At 34.0% G+C, this 19,843-nt stretch overlaps 3 protein-coding genes across 5 annotated transcripts in view; all 3 read right to left on the bottom strand.

Annotated features, from left to right (window-relative positions):
• Positions 1–540: 540 nt before the first annotated feature.
• On the bottom strand, positions 541–7,029 carry ASY3 (asynaptic protein). 2 transcript variants are annotated; one of them, XM_078308949.1, is made up of 11 exons: positions 6,890–7,029; positions 5,758–5,829; positions 3,540–5,582; positions 3,114–3,258; positions 2,748–2,900; positions 2,592–2,652; positions 2,292–2,441; positions 2,146–2,204; positions 1,926–2,060; positions 1,747–1,838; positions 541–943 (listed from the first exon to the last, which is right to left on the bottom strand). In XM_078308949.1, exons 2-11 carry the CDS (start codon positions 5,788–5,790, stop codon positions 875–877), a joined length of 2,940 nt encoding a protein of 979 aa, XP_078165075.1. In that variant the 5' UTR covers positions 5,791–5,829; positions 6,890–7,029; the 3' UTR covers positions 541–874. The 2 variants fall into 2 exon arrangements, with proteins under 2 accessions (XP_078165075.1, XP_078165076.1); XM_078308950.1 differs by having other exon boundaries at positions 2,146–2,201.
• A 3,009-nt stretch (positions 7,030–10,038) lies between these two features.
• The window catches only part of LOC144559894 (Ribosomal L18p/L5e family protein), a 46,302-nt gene continuing 36,497 nt past the window's right edge, over positions 10,039–19,843 (bottom strand). The window contains exons 2-5 of one of the 2 annotated variants that reach the window (XM_078309054.1): positions 11,791–11,958; positions 11,611–11,696; positions 11,118–11,270; positions 10,039–10,452 (exon numbers count right to left, since the gene is read on the bottom strand). In XM_078309054.1, the coding sequence (XP_078165180.1) occupies positions 10,297–10,452; positions 11,118–11,270; positions 11,611–11,696; positions 11,791–11,920 (525 nt within the window). In that variant the 5' untranslated portion in view covers positions 11,921–11,958 and the 3' untranslated portion in view covers positions 10,039–10,296. Of the gene's footprint in view, positions 10,453–11,117; positions 11,271–11,610; positions 11,697–11,790; positions 12,036–19,843 lie in introns of those variants that run through there. The other variant, XM_078309053.1, reaches the window with a different exon arrangement.
• On the bottom strand, positions 17,523–18,080 carry LOC144559382 (uncharacterized). Its single transcript, XM_078308396.1, has one exon. It carries the CDS (start codon positions 18,078–18,080, stop codon positions 17,523–17,525), a length of 558 nt encoding a protein of 185 aa, XP_078164522.1.

The raw sequence follows: 19,843 nt of genomic DNA, 5'->3' as shown, positions 1-19,843 counted from the left end.
TTGTAGCCATTCATTTTCAGCCTTGTACTTAGACACCTACTTTATTCCAGATTAGCAATAGAAGAAATGGTTTTATGATATCATGCTGCCCAGAGTAAATGTTGAGAAATAAAATTAAATAGGGTTTAGAATTATTTAATTAGCCTCAAAGCTATATAGCTTATTTTCATCATTGGCTAAAAATAGAATCAGGGAGCTACAAAAAAGAGTTCTACATTCTTCTATTAATAGAATAGTACCGTTAATAATAGGTATAGACAACCGTTGGGGTGTGTATTAATAGCCCACTATAATCCTCTTGTAAAAAAAGATCAGAATAGTAAAAACCTTTTTTTATTCATCATTTCAATCCTTCATAAATTGAAAATCAATAGTAACTTTACTAATTATTAGTCGAAAAGATGATGTCTCCAGGAACTTGGTAAGTATGACTGAGTTCCTATCTGGTAACTAATGTTCCTTTCAGATAAATTTATTAAAAATTAATTCAGTGAAGTAAAAGTCCCCAACATTTCCACCTTCAAGAAAATAATACACGAGAAAAAAAGAGAGAGGAATAGCATCATTTACTGCAAGTGCTAATAAACAAGTATATCTATCTGACTGACTAAGACAGAAAAATGTAACCTGCAATGCAAAAATTCACCATCCCTATCACAAGAAACAACAACCGACATTAAACACTACCAACTAAAGTAAGACAGCTTTATATGTATTTCTTTCTTGTTTCTAGAGACTAGAACAATTTTGCAGTTGAAATTTAAAAAAAAAAAAAGTTCATACCTAAGAGGGGCCTCCTATCAATTTATGTAGCGATAACCTAAGTATGGAAATTATGGTATTTGTAAAAATATACAATTAAGTGCGTTATTTCCTAAGTAGCGCCTTCCGCAATCCACCCCCTCAGCACATGCTTTAAGCCATTCATCTTTTTCTCAGCTTCCTGCATATTGTAAAAGGCATATATATTAACAGCATATTATGTATCTACTTTTACAAGATTTAGTTAATTAAATATATAGCATAGCAGGACTGTAAGAGTCATCCATACAGAAAGCTTAATTATACCAGAAGCCCTAAACAGAACATCTTAGAAAGGCTCGCCATAAAGAGGGCCAGTACTGGCCAGGTGCTCACCATTTGATACAAATATTGTATGCATGAAGCCAAGCGGCCTGTAAGCTGCATAATTGCAACCATAACCTTGACATAGCCCGAGTGCAACTTCAAGCAAAGCAGAGATAGATAAGAGAGTATACACCAATTTCCCAACAGAAAGCAAAGCCATGCAAAAGAATGCAGAACTTTTGGAAATAACACCAAAAATTATTGTATTAATAGCAACACCTATCATTCCTAATTTGTACAATAAACAGTGGAATGATATTTTCAGACAATATCCAGCACTAAATTACTGCTTGAGAAAGGTATCATCCACTAAGTATTACAATTTTGCCCCTAACAGTGGCCAACTGTTCCTTACGTAAGCTAACTGAATTTAATTCAAGCCAATCACATTTTGCTGATTGGTTGTAATAACTGATTTATATAAACTTGGATGAATAAAAAAGAAACACTCAGGGGTTACTTCGTCATTTGTCATAACTAAATTACATTACTTGAAAATATATAAAAAGATGTTAGGTTTACAAAATGAGAAATGCTGGCATTACTTGAAGATATGGTAAACACAGGCAATACTTAAAAAGGTAATTTTTCACTGAAAGGTGAATATTGTGTATGTACCTTCTGCACCCTTGTTATCTTGGTCTCAGCATCAGTAAGCTGAGCCTCTACCTTCTCTTCTACATGCCTTACAAGCTTCCTATGCTGTGCCTCTATTATATCCAACAAGGGCAAAAAAATTAATTAACATAAAGAAGAGAAAAACTAAGAAAAATAATAGTTGAAAAATGCCAACTTACTTTGTTTGTCAGCAGTTCCTTTGAGCTCCATCTGAAATGCATCAAACTCCTCAAGAGAGCTCTTGCAGTCCATTAAATATTGGTTAACCTCCTCTCTAAACTTGTCATGTATCATTTTTAGCTTCTCAGCTTGTTCTGCATAGTTTAAATAACACTGTTAAACAGATATGTTCTCATATGCCCTCACAAAAGTTAGATTTGTCATAAATCATTCAAATACCTTGAAATTTTGATTCCAACTCCTTCCTCTTTGATTTGCTATTCACAACAAGCTTCCTTCTGATTAAATAGAAAATTGTCAGATTGTTACTTTTAAGAGATCTTTGGTATGAAATTTTGAGTTTCAGATTGTATATGCATTCTTACGTGTCTTCTTGCATTTGAAGTTCAGCATCCCTCAGTTGCTTTTCAATCTTCTCAGTGACAATGGAGAGTATGTCAGAGCTCTTTTTGTTCTTCTGTGCCTTTATCTTTAACTTGAGTTTTCTTAAAATAATGGCAAGCTGGCCCACAGCACTAAAAAAAAAAAAAAGATAAGTTAAAAAGATAACAAACTCAAGAAAGCAACCTCCAATATAACACTTTTCTTTCGAAGATGACTACTTGAGGTAACTTTGACATGTTTAAATCAAGAAAAAATAAATGTTAAATCTTCAAGACAAAGACCTTGCCAACGAGTTATCTGGTAATTGATTCAAGATGTCCTCAGATTCATTGCTTTCTCCTCCTGAAAAATGAAAAAAGTAATACAAATCAGAAGAAAACTAAATGTTGAACAGCAAAATATGTACATGATGAAGATACAGAATAACAGATGAATACCAGAGCAACCAACTGGAGTAGGTGGGGAAAGTTCCATGGAGCTCCTTTTTACATCTGTTTTTACTGCCTTTGCCCTTGCTCTTGTCCTGACTGGCAAGGATTGTTCAATGGGAGTATCTGGAGAGGAGAAGAGATTGTACTTTCCTCTACAACCTACAATTTGCAATCATTGTTCATTAAATTCAGTACCTACCAGTCAGGTCAGGTATCAGAAAAAAAATGAGTGTTGTGTTGAATTGATAATTCATCAAGGATCAAAGCTAGATTGAGAGGATCATTCTTAAACCCAATACAAAAGGTGGCAAGGTGTCAGTTACATGCTATAATGGCTGGATTTAGGAGCAGTATACTCATGTCAATGTGTACCTTTTTTAAAGGAGCCATTTGCATCACTACTCTCTGCCTTTAAGACTTCCACTGGGGTTCGATAAGATGGTTTTTTCGCTTCTCTTTCAACATCAACTTCTGATGATTTAGCTTCTGATGTGTTGGGACTATCTTTAGTGTCATCCTGAAATAATCAAAATTAAGGTAAAATTTATATATTAAAAAAAGTAAAAGAAATTTATATCCTTTAGTAGAAATGTTGTGTTACTCTTTTATAATATGCATATTACTCTTAACCAAAATATTATGCAACAGCCATAGACATAAAAATGACCAAGTTAAAAAAAAGAAATGCATCTGATGCAATTTTCTGGTAGACAATGCTAGGAAGACACTTCAACGTTGGTCCTTTTTCCTCAAACAAACAAAATGCTTAAGAAAGACATGTATTTAGATGAATGATACCGATAGTTGCACATCCGAATCCGAACCCGAATCAGACACAGATCTGGAACTTTCTGGGATTTTAGGGTTTCTTGGCTGGTCCGAAACTTCTTCAGTAGCCTTTCTCCTCTGTGAAGAGCTGGTACCATTCATTGCAAAAGTAGGACTTTTGAAATAATCTGACATGCTTATGTTTCCATCACACAAGGGACTATCATCGTCTTTCTCTGGTTGCACCTTATTAATTGGACTTACAGGAAACTCAAACTGCTTTCTCTGTGTGAAAGTGTGAACATTGAAATCATGTGACTTGCTGCCTGCATGAGTATTTTTCTCAGGTTGTACATCATTAGTAGTGACAGGAACTGCTGTTGACTGAACATTATTTTTCTCAACACACTTCAAATCACCTGAAATGCTTCTGGTTGCACCAATTTCTCTCTCTATTTGCATATCATTACTGACAGCTGGACTTTCTGGCAATTCGGCACGATTTCTTTGTGTACATGCACTGGCCTCTTTCTCAGGTTGCACCTCATTACTTACAATTGGACTTGCCACTAACTCTCTTGGCTTCCTCCTGTATGTAGATGTGCCAATGTTGGATTTTGCAAAAGCAGAATGCTTAAAACCACTTGACAAGCTTCTGTTTGTACTAGCAGCTTTCTCGGACTGCATCTCATTACTTGTAACTGGAGTTGCCAGTAACTTAACTGGCTTCCTTGAACGTGTAGACACACCAGTATCAGTTTCAACAGAAGGGTGTGTTTTAAAGTTCTTCAGCACATTTGTGTTTCTGTAGGTTGATTGGCTTTGAACATTCTTCCTTTGTGGCTCAGCATTGTTGGTAGGGGAACTTAGGGGATTCTGAACCGGCTCCCTTCTATGTGTAGAAAAACTGGTAGTAGGTTTCACAAAAGCAGGCCGCTTACATTCAACTGACCTTTTTTGGTTTCTGTTCCTTCTTGGATTTGGAATCCCCTTCTCTTGAGGCTCTTCAGTACTAGTTGGTGGAGTTACAGGGAACTCCCACGAATGCTCCTTTTCTCTGTCAGCCTGATTTGCATGCCGAGGTAAAGGTGTTCTCAGAGAATTTCGAGCATCATGTTTTGGGGGAAGAATGTGTTTTTTTGAAATTTCAGAACTAAGTGAAACGGCTTTCTCTTTCTGGTATGACACATTAGCAGATGCACTTCGTTCTTTGCTGGGAGATGTGATGTGTTCATTTGGACAAGTTTCCTTCGACTCTGTCCCAAAAACAAGGGGCCTTTTGGGAAAATTGATCTTTCTCGGCTCAATTTTAGCTCTTTTACGTGCCCCACTAGGCCCTTTAGGAGATATAGTTGACCCTCCAGTTGGATTCTTTCTTCTTGTGCCTCTTTCCTTCGGCTCTGTTTCATCAAAGGAAAAATTATTGGGCTCAGCATTCATAACAGGTTCAGATTTCCCTTTATCCTGGTTGATGGTTACTTGAGGGGGGGGCCGTGTGCGGGTAAGAGAGCGGGTAACACGCCTCGTCTCAGCCTGCTTTGTGCTCCCAGAATCAGTCTCGATGGGGTCAGAAGACGGGTTCTCTCTTGGCAATTTCAACTTTTCCAGATTCTGTTGGCTTAATTTTAGTGTGCCCTTGTTCCCCTTTTCAATACTACTTTGATTTTGACTCAACTTTTTAACAGCTTCTTCTTTACCAATTTTGGGTGAATCAGTTGCATCTTTATTTTGAGAACCACTGCCAAGAATCTCCCACAGTCTCAACTTAAGACCAGTTGCACCAGCTGCAGCCCCTTCTTGTACTGTTTCCTTCCTCTTCCCCAACAAACTCTCACTCAAGTTCGGGTTCAGGTTTTCTCTTTGCACAGCTCGAGGGCTTATCCACGGAGGGGCCCTTTCACTAGTGATCTCTTGAGAATGCCGCTTAATTTGCTCTTTTGGGGGCTTCTCCTGAGAGAGATTGATACTTGTCCCCGTTTTTGGTTTATCGACTGGTATTGTGATTGAGACCTTTGGGAAACGGCCAGAAGGATATTGGTTGCTGCCCAAGCTCCAACAGCCGCTTGCTACTGCCTATACAGAATCAAAATACAGGTGTTATTATGAAAAAAATATATAAATCAACAGTATGGAAAATATATGTTCCTTAATTACATTATTTCCTTTTAAATTAGAAATAGCATGGCAAATCAACAGCATATATGCCATTAAAGAAAAATCAAAATATTAAATAGATAAGAGAACTAACCCGTGGGGGCTTTGGGAATTCAACCTCTGTCATTGATGCTTAATTAATTCAATATACATGCGAGGCAGAAACCTGAAATACCATAGAAAAAATGTATATGACAATTCGAACAAGTGATATGTATATATATTGTCATAAGAACTAAAGATATTAAACCTTTGCTGGATCAGGAAAAGTTTACACGATATACTGTCAACAGTATTCCAATGTTACACTCTTTTTTAATAATTTAATTATAATCACAATTTAAATACCCAAATAAACATGACTCAGTAGTGATATGTTCTCAGTAAGGACACTATTTAAACTTCATAACATGCAGAACCAAAAGGAGTAAGTTCATTTAAACTGCATCTCTACAAACTATCAGGTTAAGTTATTAGGCTATCTTTGACAGAAACAGACAGACAAGATAAATTGAATATGTGATTTACGTATCTAAATTTTGAGACAATAAAGCTTTACTTATGTTAGACTCTCAGATAAAACAAAAGGTACATTTATCTGCAACATCAGGATACATTATGATTAGGAATGAGATTATTCCCGCAATACTAGAAAGCATACTGAGAAGATAGACAATCAAATAGCAGGAAAAAAAACAGCTAAAATAGGATGAAGCAAGAAAAGGTTACAGAAGGAGAATATTGTACTAGATCTTTGAAAAGGAGTAGCAGAAATATCGAACTGAGAAGAGATTATGTAGATCAGACTATTTTTATCGCCCAACCAACAACGGAAGCATAGATATGCAGGATTGGATCCATTTCAAGAACTATTTTGATAGCTTTTTTCTCATTGTTAAGTAAAAAAAGGAGAAAAGAAACAAAATCAGAGATATCAGAATTGGATCCATTTCAAGAGCTAAACTGATTACGGAGCTCAGAAGAAAGCAAATGCGAAAAAAAAAAAAATTGAACGAACAGAAATAAGTGACTAATTGAGGTGCTTCACGGCATCAAAAGTAAGGAAAACAAATCAAGGATGTAACTGTTGAATCAATTCGAGATCTGAACTGACGGTCAAGCTCAGTAGCTCGGAAGGAATTGCATCTGTATATCTCGTGTAAAAACTGAAGTAAAAGGTTTTAAAGATTAGTAACATGGAAGGGCAACAAAATGTTAAAGCTTACCGATATTTCCAACACTTTAGCGACCTCCGATCAATTGCCTCTCTCAGTCTCTCGTTCTCTTTCTCTCGGTTTTCCCTCCAAAGCATCAAATATTAACAAATGATTTCGCGCTGTTCAAACCAAACCAACTTTTCAAACTTTTGGTGGGGGATATATAATGATCGGATCCCTTATAATATTACTTTTTATGATCTAGTCCTTCCGACGTAGGAACTAATAGAAAGGTTTGAAGAACGAGTTTCGAAAAATGAAATGGACCGGTCTCGGGCCCAAAGTTAGATGCAAACATAAAGAGAGTAACAAGGCCTACCTAAACTTTTGCATGCGCCCGTTTCATCCTTAAATAAGGCCACAAAGGGTATTTCGGCAGGAGAAAAATAGAAGGAAAGATTAAGTTGTGAATATCCCAAATGGGGGTGTCAATGGATGCGGATGCGGGTGCAGATGCGATATGATACGAATTAGATAGAAGTATTTTCGTACTTATATCCACTAATATTTGCTAAGAACTAATTTTATCTATATTTTATTCTTACTTATTAAGAATTGATCTTTTCATATTCTACTCTTATTCGTTAAAATTATCAAATAATAAAACAGTAACGGATGAATAACGAATAATATTAATATAATATTTTTTATATTTTATAAATAGAAAATCAAAACTCATTCACTTCACCAATATGTAATTACATTATTAATAAAAAAATTAAAATAAAAATAAATGTGCAATCAATTCCAAGTAAATTATTTTTTTAAGCAAAAGAATTCAAAAAAATAAATATCTCTTCGGACAAATTCAATTATTTAATTAAATAATAAGACATACAAATAAAAGTAATATGTTTAACATTTTTCTTATAATAACAAACATACACTATATAACTATAGTACACTACTAATTATTACTCAAACATTATCATATGATATATCACACAAATAAATTTCACCACACTAATTATTATTTTATATAATTATCTAATATGTAATTTTATTTTACACCACATTATCATATGATTTTATTTTATATAATTACCCTATAGAGTAACGGGTACGAAATAGCCTTTACGCGTACCCTTATCTGTTTAGTTAACCGAAAAAAAATCTTAATTCATACCCATACACAGTAAGCTAACAAAAGAAAAAAAAAAAAAAAAAACTTTTACCATAGGCAGAAGTAGGCAAGGCAACCGCCTACCCTTGGACCAGGAGTAGGCAAGGCAACCGCCTACCCTTGGATTTTGAAAATTACCTATACATTCGTATAAAATTAGGTCATTGCCTACCTCTATTTCGGCCCATTGCCTGCCCCTGCTGCGATTCTCTTTTAGTTGTGGCCTGATCGGTCTTTATTGTGTAGAGGTTTTTTAGAGAAGAAAGATAATTTGATACTTCTTTATAAATAGACTTAGTATATTAGTCCATTATGTATGAAAATAGAAAAATTATTGGTTCACAGAGAACCAAGAGCATCTATAAATTATTAGGGCATTAACATTCAATTTCAGAGTTTTAGACCATTGTATCTTGCTATTTGATGATTTCAACATATAGTGAATCAATTTATTTTTAAACTATCATAAAAAACATCTTAATCATAAACTATATTAAAAAAAAAATTAAGAAAGAGTGCATTGACGATTTAAAATTTTTATTAAAAAAGTAATAATATATTAAAAAAAAAATAATTATTTTTTAATAATTTATGTTTTGTCTATCTCTAATAAAAATCCTAGCTATGTCCATACCTGCTTTATCCCATACGATACAGGTCGAATAAACGGTTAAAAGGGTATACACCCCTAATCCTAAAATTGACCCTTTTTTTTTCTTCTGAGCAACATAGTGACAAGATATCCGAATTATACCCGTTTAATTCTTTTTTGGGGTGATGCCGAACCGAACACCGAATTATTCAGTTGACCGAACTTTGACCGAATTAAACCCGAATAATTCCCGAATTTTACGAACTTTTTCCGAATTTTACGAATTATTCACGAATTTTTCCTGAATTTTTTCAAAAACAATTATTTTTTTGCTCTCTTGCAGGACTGAGATTTCTGATCTGGATAATTCCGAATCATTTCCAAATTATACCCAAATTATACCCGAATCACGAATTTTTGATCTCGCCGAACCGAACCCGAATAATCCATTTGTCACTATGCTGAGCGACTCGTGAAGTGACCACCAACCGTAAATCATACAACACCAAATGAAACGTACTGAATCACGTATGGGTTTAAATAAATTGATAAGAGAAGATCCATATTCTCTCAGGTATATATGATAGTTACTTCTAAAATTCTAAATAATGCTCCGTCGAAATTCATGCTCAGGCAAGTTCATATCAGATAAGATGTTGGCCTGACTACTGGAGAGAACGGGCAGTCGCCAAAATTTACTCTCCCCCTTAAGGCCCATTCGGCAGCCCAGTAGGGAATAAGAATGGGTGTGGGAATCAAAAAATCCGAACTGAATTTTATTGTTCATCGTGAGAATAAAAACTTAGTTCTGAGCAAAATAATTTTTCTCACGGTGAATAGTATGTGGCCGAACGGACCCTAATTCTATACTGTTGGGATTATAAAATGGGATAACCGTATTAACCGAACCTAATTGTATTGAGGTACTACTAATGGGTTCAAATATTTTGCAACTTTACCAGCAAGTACCATTCAAAACAAAGATACTTATCAGCCCGTAAACTTATATATAGGGAGGAAGGATGGATCTTAATAGCGATAATCAGTGCTCTAGAGTTTTTTAGACCTCAATTTTGCTTTTACGATAGGTCCGAGAAAAATCTGCTTCTGTGTCCCGCTGCTGACAGAAAGAGTATCAGAAATATGAAGATTTTGCTGCTCTTCAGGTTTAAATTAGTGTTAAGACAATAGATTTAATGAAAATTACTATTAGTGTATCTAACTTATTCTATTAGTATGTATAGTGTCAATGCTATATATTTGATTCCTTTTGTCCGTTTTGTTATTTTTATTTTTATTTTTATAAATGCTACGAGCCACGGAAGTTTTTAAAAAACATTGCATAAATCCTAACCGTGTTATATTTTTTGTACGATTTGAAATAACGAGAGTTTGGGCAAACAAATAACAAAATGACATACTTATTTTATGTAAACAGCCAGATTTCTTCAGATTTCTCTTTATTTTTGCAATCCAACAGGTTATTAACAAAAAGTGGGGAAAAACAACTCTTCCAAATTCCAAAAGCATTTAGGTGGTTTTTCTAATAAGATGAATAAATCAATTGAACATAAATGAAGGCACAAAACTTTTGCAAACCAAACAAGTTCTAAATACACAAGTAGGACTGTCTAAACCAAACAAGTTCTACAATCCAATCCCCATCAAAGATAAACAAATGAACAGTAATTTCATTAGTATTTATCGAGGTAGAAATCCATATTCAGATACGGCTATCTCAAAAGCCATAATTCTTTCACCTCTTGCAAAACCATTTCGATCATAAGAAGATATCTCTGTTATTTTCATATCCTTACATGCCTTCACTAGCTCTTCTCCTACTCTTTGTGCCGCTTCCTTGAAATATTAGGAATGAATTTAGAACAGATAAACCATACATATAACAGAAAGCTTGAGTACTTTTGCAAGAATAGAGATGATCAGGTGTAACATGTGCCTTGTACCTATGTAAGCCTATTAATTAATTCTCTGTCTGGTACACTACACTTTTGCAATCTGAATATCACTTTTATTTCAAGGTTTTGGCTGCCACTATCAAGACTCTTTAATTACTGTACTCAAAGTTAAAACCCAAAATAGAAACAAAATGCAAAAGCAAAACATTCTCATGCCAATGACACTGCACAATTGCCAGCATAGACACGCTAAGCAAAGAATCAAAGAAAGATGTACTCAAATGCATATGATTATATGAAAATGATTTTTGCATGAAAAATGGTGGTCATAACAAATTATACATTTTTGAAATTTGTGTACCTTTTTATTGATAAAGCACCTTACTGAAGATTTTTATGGGTTTAGAGTTCACTATTGAGGTCTTAAAATATGTTCAATAATCAATGTAACAAATTATGTATTTACTTGTTGATTTTATTAAAAGGCATCGATTCCTTTCAGCAATATCATTTGGTGTTCATTTCTTAAATCCACAAAAATTAATCATAATATACATTTGCAGATTTGAACATGTTTGTGTCTGTGAGAAAGAAAGAGAGAGATACCATAACAGTATAAGAAGGGTCTTCGCGAATGGATTTCTGAAGGGTGCTTGCATAAAAAAGAATTTTTTTATTTTGATCGTCAACTAGCATCGCATAAAGCTCTCTAGTCGAACAAAATACTGACAGCCTCGGTTTTGTAGGAGTGCCATTAAACTAGAAAACAAATTGACAAATAAAAAATAAATAGAACCTTCCTAAGGTCCACTTGAAATTTTAAATATCTACTAGATGCTAACCAGGCTGGGTTGATCCATACCAATGCTGCTACCAAACTTACCAGTTTTTAACCATTTTTTAATTTAATTTTTTAAAGTATGCAAGTGCTTAATTGCACGATCTGAGAGTAAATTTAGCTTCAATGGCATCAACTGATGATTATAGAATTATTCAACTGTGCTGGAGCAATCATTATATAACTCATATCTTATTCCAATCAAATCTAGTCTGGTTTAGTTTTATAACAATTTAGGCTAATCAAATAAATAGTTTTTACCTTCTTTAGAATCCGGCGGTTTCTGACCTTAGCGCTATCTTTTCTAGCAGGATGTCTCGCCTCTACTCTGAGCTTTGGCAAATTCTCTGAAAATTCAGAAAAAATAATGCCTGTGAATCAAATCGAGAAACATTAGCTGAAAATTTAAAACGAAAAGACACACAGAAGAATGTATCAAACCTCTATAAGTGTTTGATTGAGGAGAAAATATGAAGCGCTCTCTATTCGCCAACGGGTTTGTTAGCTCTGTCTTAAAATGGATCGTACTAAACCCGAATTCGCATCCAATGGAAGTGGGAACCAAGCCCATGGGCGAACAGAGTGTGTAAATTTAATGTTATTCACTGGAGCAAATTGTCGAACAGGTTACCTGCGTGGTAGCCGGATAGGTCAGAGGGGTAAACTGAAGGCGCTGAGGGCTGAGGCTGAGAGGTTAAAAGTGTATATCCTCTGAGATATCTCATATTTTGCGTGACCGACGTGTCCGGTGCCTATTCGAGGATAGCGAAGGGGCCAGTATTATTTAAGCTTTGAGATTTGTGCAGAACGTCCTTGAACGGTTGAGATTTTCCAAAGAGTCTTTCTGCCCTTCGCTTTTTCTCTCTCTCGTTAGCAAACAGATACGACTATGCGACGGGAAAGAATCAAAGAATGATACTTTTTCTTATACTAAACATACAATTATTTATATCTAGATTTATAAATATTTATATTTATAAAAAAAAAGTTTCTCTTTTTTATGTATAGTCAGAAAATTTAAACTATAAATTTTACTGAATGAGTAGAAGTACAAATTTTAAAATTTAAAATTGAAATAACGTGAAATATAATATTCTTCTTATTATATATAATTTTTTTAAAACATATAAACACGCCTAAACTACGATAAACATAGATAATAAATGCTTATCCATTATCACTTCTCTTTTATTTTTTATAATCTCTCTGCTCTTTGAGCATTTTTTTTTTTGTTCGAAATTAAAAAATTGAATTATCAGTAAAGAGTTTGATTAGTTTTATTCTATATTTTAGATGGGATCGAGCTATTGATTCGGTTCCACTAGAAAGGCACGCTGGAATTAAATCAATAATTCGGTCCCAGTAGTTACCAAGAGTTGTAGCTCACCATGACCACGGAAAATCCGTAAACTACTAGGACCGGTAAAAACTGTGGATTTCGTGTAGAAATTAATTTACAAATTGTTAAAATTGTTGTATTAGTTATAATTTCATGCAGAATTAAATTGTAGAACTAAATTGTTATTTATTTAGGCAATTAAATCAAGTTCAGTTGAGTTAAATTAAGTTTAATCTTTAGTTTATTTAATTTTATTCGATTTGCAGGTCTTAGAAATTTAACGAAAAAATACAAATATACGTTCTGACTTTTAATAGATGTGGATGTACATATAGCTCAGGAGTGCTTAACAATCTTCATAATTTTAAAATTATTAATTATATATATTGAAATTTCATTGAATTTTTATTTATGAAAGTTTTATGTTTAGCTTCTTCGTGAAATGTCAAATGTATACTTGTAGTTCAGTGATTTAAACTTTACTCTGTTGTTTGTGAAGACGGATTAGGAAACTTCAATTTCTTATCCAAAACTTTTAGGTTAAGTGATTTTCTATCTATCTAAAATAATAATAAAAAATAAAAAATTGATCAGCAAGTACATTTTGATATGCATACCATGTTGAGCGATTCCGATCAACTTCTTGAATTTCAAAAACAAATATATGAGTCCGCAACACGAGCTACTTTGTAATATACATATCACCATGGCCTCAATTATTTTTATGATTTTATTATATTAAACACAAATATTGTACAAGAAAATCAATAAGGCTGAATTATTGATTTTTCATATTATGCAGTCGTTGATGTGGTTATTGTGAAAATCAATGATTATTGGTTCAATTTCATATACTTATTAAAGAAAACAACTATCAATATGATTTTCGATAAAAAAAAAAAGATATTTCTAAAAATAAAAAGCTGCTCATTGAGTGCCCACGTTAACATAGCATAATAGTGTTGAGGTCGCCACTTCTCATCTTTTTATTTGAGTAGAACTAGGATATTTTTAAGCTCACAACAGTATCGATGAACGTAATTCAAAAATTTATTAAATTAATTTCAAATAACAAATTTAAATTGTTGAAATTGATTTATTTCAAAAGTAGTGTGTTTATATATCAAATTTATAAATTTTCAAATTAATTTAGTATATAGTCAAGCGGTAAAAAAGTTACAAATTAATTTTAATATATTAATTTTTCATTATTTTTGACTGCTTGACTTTATACTAAATTGATTCGAAATTTTATAAATTTGATGGACATCGACCTTACGCCGCAGTCTTTTCGTTTCCATATCTTAAAATAGATCGAAGAATACAAGTGATGGTGATGCTTAAAAAATACTTGAGACGGTATATAGAGGACAGGTATATTCTCATGTATCGTAAAAGATTTCCCTCTCTTTAGGGTGTGCACCGCAATTGAGGGTGAAAACCCTCATTAATGGAAGGGGAAGGAAGCGTTTACATTCCGAACAGTGATCTGTACACCCCGATTTGGAGATGAAGATTGTCGCCAAAAATCACTACGCGTTCACCTCCACTTCCTCTTTGATTCGTCTGTTCCAGAGCAGGTGAACTCTTCGAACAGCTGCAGTCTGAAGCACAGTGTTTTTTCCTTCCTCTTCCTCCGAATAACCCAATTGGAGCACACCCTTACGGTTTGAGATTTCCTCTCGACCATTTAAATTCAAACTAGCGCAGAGGCAAAACTATCGGACTTTGAGTATCGTGTCAAGTTAAAAATAATTGTCTGTATTCTTATAAAAGATTTTTTTTTTTCATATTTCTGGGAGGATACGGATTCGAATACAGTGGTCAGATTGGTTAGGTTTTCGAAAAATATTTATCTGTAGAAAATATTAAAAAAAATAGAGAGAAATAAAAAAGAGTATTTGTAAAGTATAGAAGAAGATTGTATAACGAGATATTTTTATTAATCTCCTTTTCTTAATGATACAATTACAGAAGAGGCCTTTTATAGGCAGTAGTGTAATACTCTAAACAATCTTAACAAAAAAAAAAGAAAAGAAACAAATAATCTTTTTTTTTATTGAGAAAAAATAAGACTCGTACCCGTATTTCATTGATAATTAGTTAATTACAGTTACAAAGCGACGTAGCTGCATAGCGAGAAGTAAACAGTGCGCTCAAATTAACTTAAACTAAAGTAAAAAAAAAAAGCAAAAAATGTAACTACCCAGCCAAAAGTACTAAAAAGAAATAAATAATCTAGTTACGTGATTGGTGGTTGTCATATGATGGAGCCCATCCCAGCATAAAGTGACAAAAAAACAAATAAGCAAACTTCTCTGCCTGAGCACATCACATGATCGCAAGGTTCAAAGATAGCAACAAGTGTTACGTGTAACAATATGAAAATCAAGTTCTACTAGATTTTTTTTGTTGTTGAGGAAGTGTGAAACCCGCAATGTTTTGAGAGGAGGGTTCAAATACTTTTATTTTTTGTGTCTCTATCATATCTTTATTTTTAAAAACTTAAATAACTCAAAGTTTAAAACTTAAACGTTAAAATAAAACCGTTAGATGTGATTTATGTTATTTTCTTTATGTGTCCATAAAAAATTATCACATTTTGATTTTGCTTTTATATGAATCAATAAGTTGAAAAATTAACGTATAGAAATTATCTACATTTGTATATATTTTTACAAACTAAGATGACAATCAAAACAAAATTGAAATACTATAATTTTTTAAACATGCATAAATAAAATGATATAGTTCATATCCAACAATTTTATTTTAAATTTTAAATTATTAAAAAATTTAAAAATGAAAGCATTTCAACCATCCTCATGTTTTGATTACACCGAACAGCTTTCCTCTTTTCAAAACGAATCCGTATCACCCCAGGTACCTGAGGTGCAAGCAATAAATCTGAACCCTTGTTTTTATGCGGCACGAATCTCAAAGCAGACTCTCTACAGTCCCAACCGGTTTCAGATTGAGTTTGGCCCAACTGGGATTAATCTGGACCGTTAGTTCTTTTAAATCTCACCTCAGGTACCATGGTGCGAACGTGGCGGAATCTGAATTCTGATTTTTCGGATGATATTCATTTAATTCTGATTTTTGAGGGTGGTATGAAAAAAAAAACGGAAACGAAACTCGGTTGTTCTCCAAAGTCCAAACTCCAAACTACGGTTTCTCAATATTCAAGCTGTAAAATCAAACGGGGCCTATTCAACAACAAAAAAATTAATTGGGAACTCATTTTTCGAGGCGCATGCGGCGGATCATGTAGCCAATCAGGTAAGAACGAACAAGTTGCAATATCAATACAGAGATTATAAAGCCGATTATTTAATGTAAATTCTTTATGCCTGGGCCCTGCGGGTCTTTCCGTCTTTGTAACCAAAAAAAAAAAAAAATCAAATCAAAACAAGCACCCTCCGCTGTTTTCATTTTATAGAAAGCATATACATAGTACATATTTAATTCAAAAGATATCCACCAATCTTGTACGGAGTTGGGGTCTAGATGCTTCACGGGATATGATGCGGCTTCGGGATAGGGAGCTCAGTACCACAGACACACTATACACTTTCTCCTAGGGGTGTTAACGGGTACGGTAAGAATCGGATGAAAGCATTTTCATACCCGTACTCATTATAAATTATCTTTATCCATATCTTATTCTTATCCATTACAAATTGCTTTACCTGTACTCTATTCTTATCCGTTGTAGTTGTCAGAGAACGAAACGGTAGCGGGTAAATAACGGTTAATACTTATATAATAATTATTTTTATTATTTATTAAATAAAACACTAAGACACATTTATTTATTTGTCACATATATAATCACATTACTAATATGAAAATTAATTCCAACTAAATTGTTTTTTTTATCAAAACACAAATTCAAAAAAACAAATATCTCTTTTCTTTAATTAAAAAAAATCAAGCATGCAAATAAAAGCAAGACGATCAATTATTCAAATGCTTTAACAGTGAATTATGTTTAACACAGTTACATAAATGATCAATTGTTTAAGTTAGAAAATTTAATACATTTTGTTTTCCAAGATCAAGAGTAGATGCCAGTTGGACTGTTGAAGATGGATAATAATTCAATGCTCATTAAGATATATAATATATATAATTATTCGATCGAGTAACGGGTACGGAATAGGGTTTACCCGTACCCTTACCCGTTTTGATAATGGAAAATAATCTTTACCCGTACCTGTACCCGATAAGTTTACGAAAAAAAATCTTATCCATATCCATCTTATCGAATACGATACGGGTCGGGTAAACGAATAAAAGGGTGCCATTGACACCCCTACTTGCTCCATCTGTGTTTTTGGTTTTATTTGCACTACCGTGCATGGAGCTTTGATATGTTTTCAGCTGCCATGCACAACCTCAGATGTGCAAACTTTAATGTGGTTTTTAATATAGAGTAAAGATGTTGTCCCCAGGGGCGGAACCAGGATGAAAATTTGGGGGGGGGGGGGGGGCGAGCCGTTGAAAGACAAAAGAACAACCGTAAATATAAAAGTTAATTAAACAATAACCATCTTAATAATAATATTAAATATTAAATAGATTAAAAATTATAACATCTCTATAACAAAAAGTATGTTGTATGCAGGGGCGGAACCAGGATGAAAATTTGGGAGGGGGGGGGGGCGAGCCGTTGAAAGACAAAAGAACAACCGTAAATATAAAAGTTAATTAAACAATAATCATCTTAACAATAATATTAAATATTAAATAGATTCAAAATTATAACATCTCTATAACAAAAAGTATGTTGTATGCATAACAATTTCTTTTTTGAAATAAAAATTAAACCCTACATTTCTATTAATTTCAATTTAGCCCTACGACTTCCTAACAAATCATACATATCAACAATTTCGTTGGAAGTGAACTTCGCTGCAATTTCCATTTCAATATATACCACCATGTAGTCTCGAAGAAAACCATCCCCCATTCTGTTTCGCGGCCCCGTCTTGATGAGCTTCATGGCTGAAAATGAACGCTCTGTCGTTGCAGACGAGACAGGAAGAGTTATCACCAACCGCATTATTCTATCAACTATCGGATATATTGAAGCTTTACCAGTTTTAACCAATCCAGAAGTCAAATCAGCAAGTGAAGGTAAGCTCTTTAGATCCGGATCGCTGCATATATCAAGCTGAAAATGTTGTAGTTGACACTCCAATTGAGCTCTCTCTTGATCAGAAAAGTCAGCGGGATAGAATTTTTCAGCCAAAATACATATATTGGAGATGTTAAAGGAATCATATCTTGGATCTAAGGAGGCACTTAGTGTCAAAAGCTCTGTAGATTGCTCACTAAATCGAGCATTTAACTCCTGCAATTGTTGATCTATTGCAACCGCAAACATGTCCACTCAATAATGATGCTCTACTGTAGTGTTATCGTGCTTCTTTCGAGATTTAGTGAGATCAACATACCTACAATTCATATTAAAGAACTCAATATCATGCTTTATACAAAAAAAAGATGCAAAAGATTTAGTGAAAATTATAAAATCAACATACCTATGATTCATATCAGGGAGCTCAATTTCATACTTTGCACAAAAAGATTTGACCTTCTCAAAAAAGGGTTCCCAACCGTCATTTCTCAAATCTTGAATCAACCGTTATTTCAATTGAAGCATCAAACCTAAGCCTGGCACGGTGGCACCGTCAAGGGTTTTCTCTGAATTCTAGTCCTCTCTGACTTTGGGACTGTGGTCTATTCTCTGTCATGAACTTGCGATCTCTAACGCGATTCTAAACAAGAGCAGGCAACTCAAGAACTCTGGAGTCTGGAGCGAATTCTTTCTATGAGGCGAACTGGCGAAGGGGATTTTGTCTTTATTCTCCAACGAAGAATCTTATGCTTCAAATAGACACCCTATTACGCGAATATGAATCGATTTTGACTAGCCTTGTATTCAAAATGGACTTTGTATTCATATTTAAAATCTTCTATGAAATTTAAAAATGGGCCTCCCTTCAAAAATGGCCCTTAAATCTTCTATGAAATTTAAAAATTAATTTTTTGGGGGTGCCAAGTATCCCGGTCCTAAGCAAATTCTGAATTTTATGGGGGGTGCCTGGCCCCTGCTCGCACCCCCTTAAATCCGCCCCTGGTTGTCCCCCTAACAACCTTCCTTTTTTGTTCCCTCACGTGGTCAAAACCCATCCTTTTCAATCTTCTCTTAGAAAGAAAAAAAAATTCAACATAACTCAAAACTCACCCTATTCTTCTCCTCTACTGCTCGCCACCATCTACCCACGCCGACAGTTGTCACGTGGTCCCAATCTGGGCAGGTGTGAATATTATTAGTATCAGATGTGAATATTGTTAGTGTCATGTGTGAATACTTCATTAGTTAGATATGAATAATTATATATATGAATATTTCATTTGTTAGATATTGAGTACTTCATTAGTTAGATATGAATACTTCATTTGTTAGATATGCATACTTCATGTTAGATATGAATACTTCTTGGAAGAGGTGGGTGAGAGAGATGAATTTGACAATGAATTTTGAATTGTATAAATTATTTCGAACATGTATGAATACTTCGTAATCGTCAGTATGAATACTTCTTGGAAGAGGTGGGGTGAGAGATGAATCTGACTTTGAATTTTGAATTGTATAAATTATTTCAAACATGTATGAATACTTCATTTGTTTAGATATGAATACTTCTTTATTTAGATATGAATAATATATAGATTCGCTGTAGTGGTCTCCAATTTTGGCAAATGTCGCTTTCAGACGATTGTGGTCCCCAATCCAGGCTGTCACAAGACGTCAGCGGTCCCCCTGGTCGTTACTGGTCCCCTCCAGCTTGTGTTTACATATGACGAATGATTCTGATAATAAGTATGAATACTATAAATTCGTAGGTATGAATACTATACGTTTTGACTATTAATAAACTAACATTAATTTTGCTCTTTGGTGGTAGTTAGCACGTTTTAACTATTTTTTTTGTCTTTTAGTGCGGGGGACAGATAGGGGACTGAAGTAGGGGAACTGTTAGTAGATCCCTTTAATATAATTTGGCCCACGGGCAGTAACATGTCGGATCTTAGCAGAGAGACTGGAGGGGGTGGCCCACATATAATAGAATACTACAGCAC

This window comes from Carex rostrata, chromosome 9, assembly GCF_964058835.1.
Source record: "Carex rostrata chromosome 9, lpCarRost1.2, whole genome shotgun sequence".
Classification (NCBI taxonomy): domain Eukaryota; kingdom Viridiplantae; phylum Streptophyta; class Magnoliopsida; order Poales; family Cyperaceae; genus Carex; species Carex rostrata.
Note: the sequence above shows the minus strand (reverse complement) of the source record. Positions and strands in the feature narration are given on the sequence as shown.

What these genes read in the sequence shown, in the direction of transcription:
- ASY3 (XM_078308949.1), bottom strand. Translation starts at nt 5,790, where the DNA reads ATGACAGAGGTTGAATTCCCAAAGCCCCCACGG. An exon ending in GTTGGAATCAAAATTTCAAG is followed by an intron (nt 2,061 to 2,145) that starts GTATTTGAATGA and finishes TAAACTATGCAG; the next exon opens with AACAAGCTGAGAAGCTAAAA. An exon ending in AGATAACAAGGGTGCAGAAG is followed by an intron (nt 944 to 1,746) that starts GTACATACACAA and finishes TACAATATGCAG; the next exon opens with GAAGCTGAGAAAAAGATGAA.
- LOC144559382 (XM_078308396.1), bottom strand. Translation starts at nt 18,080, where the DNA reads ATGTTTGCGGTTGCAATAGATCAACAATTGCAGGAGTTAAATGCTCGA.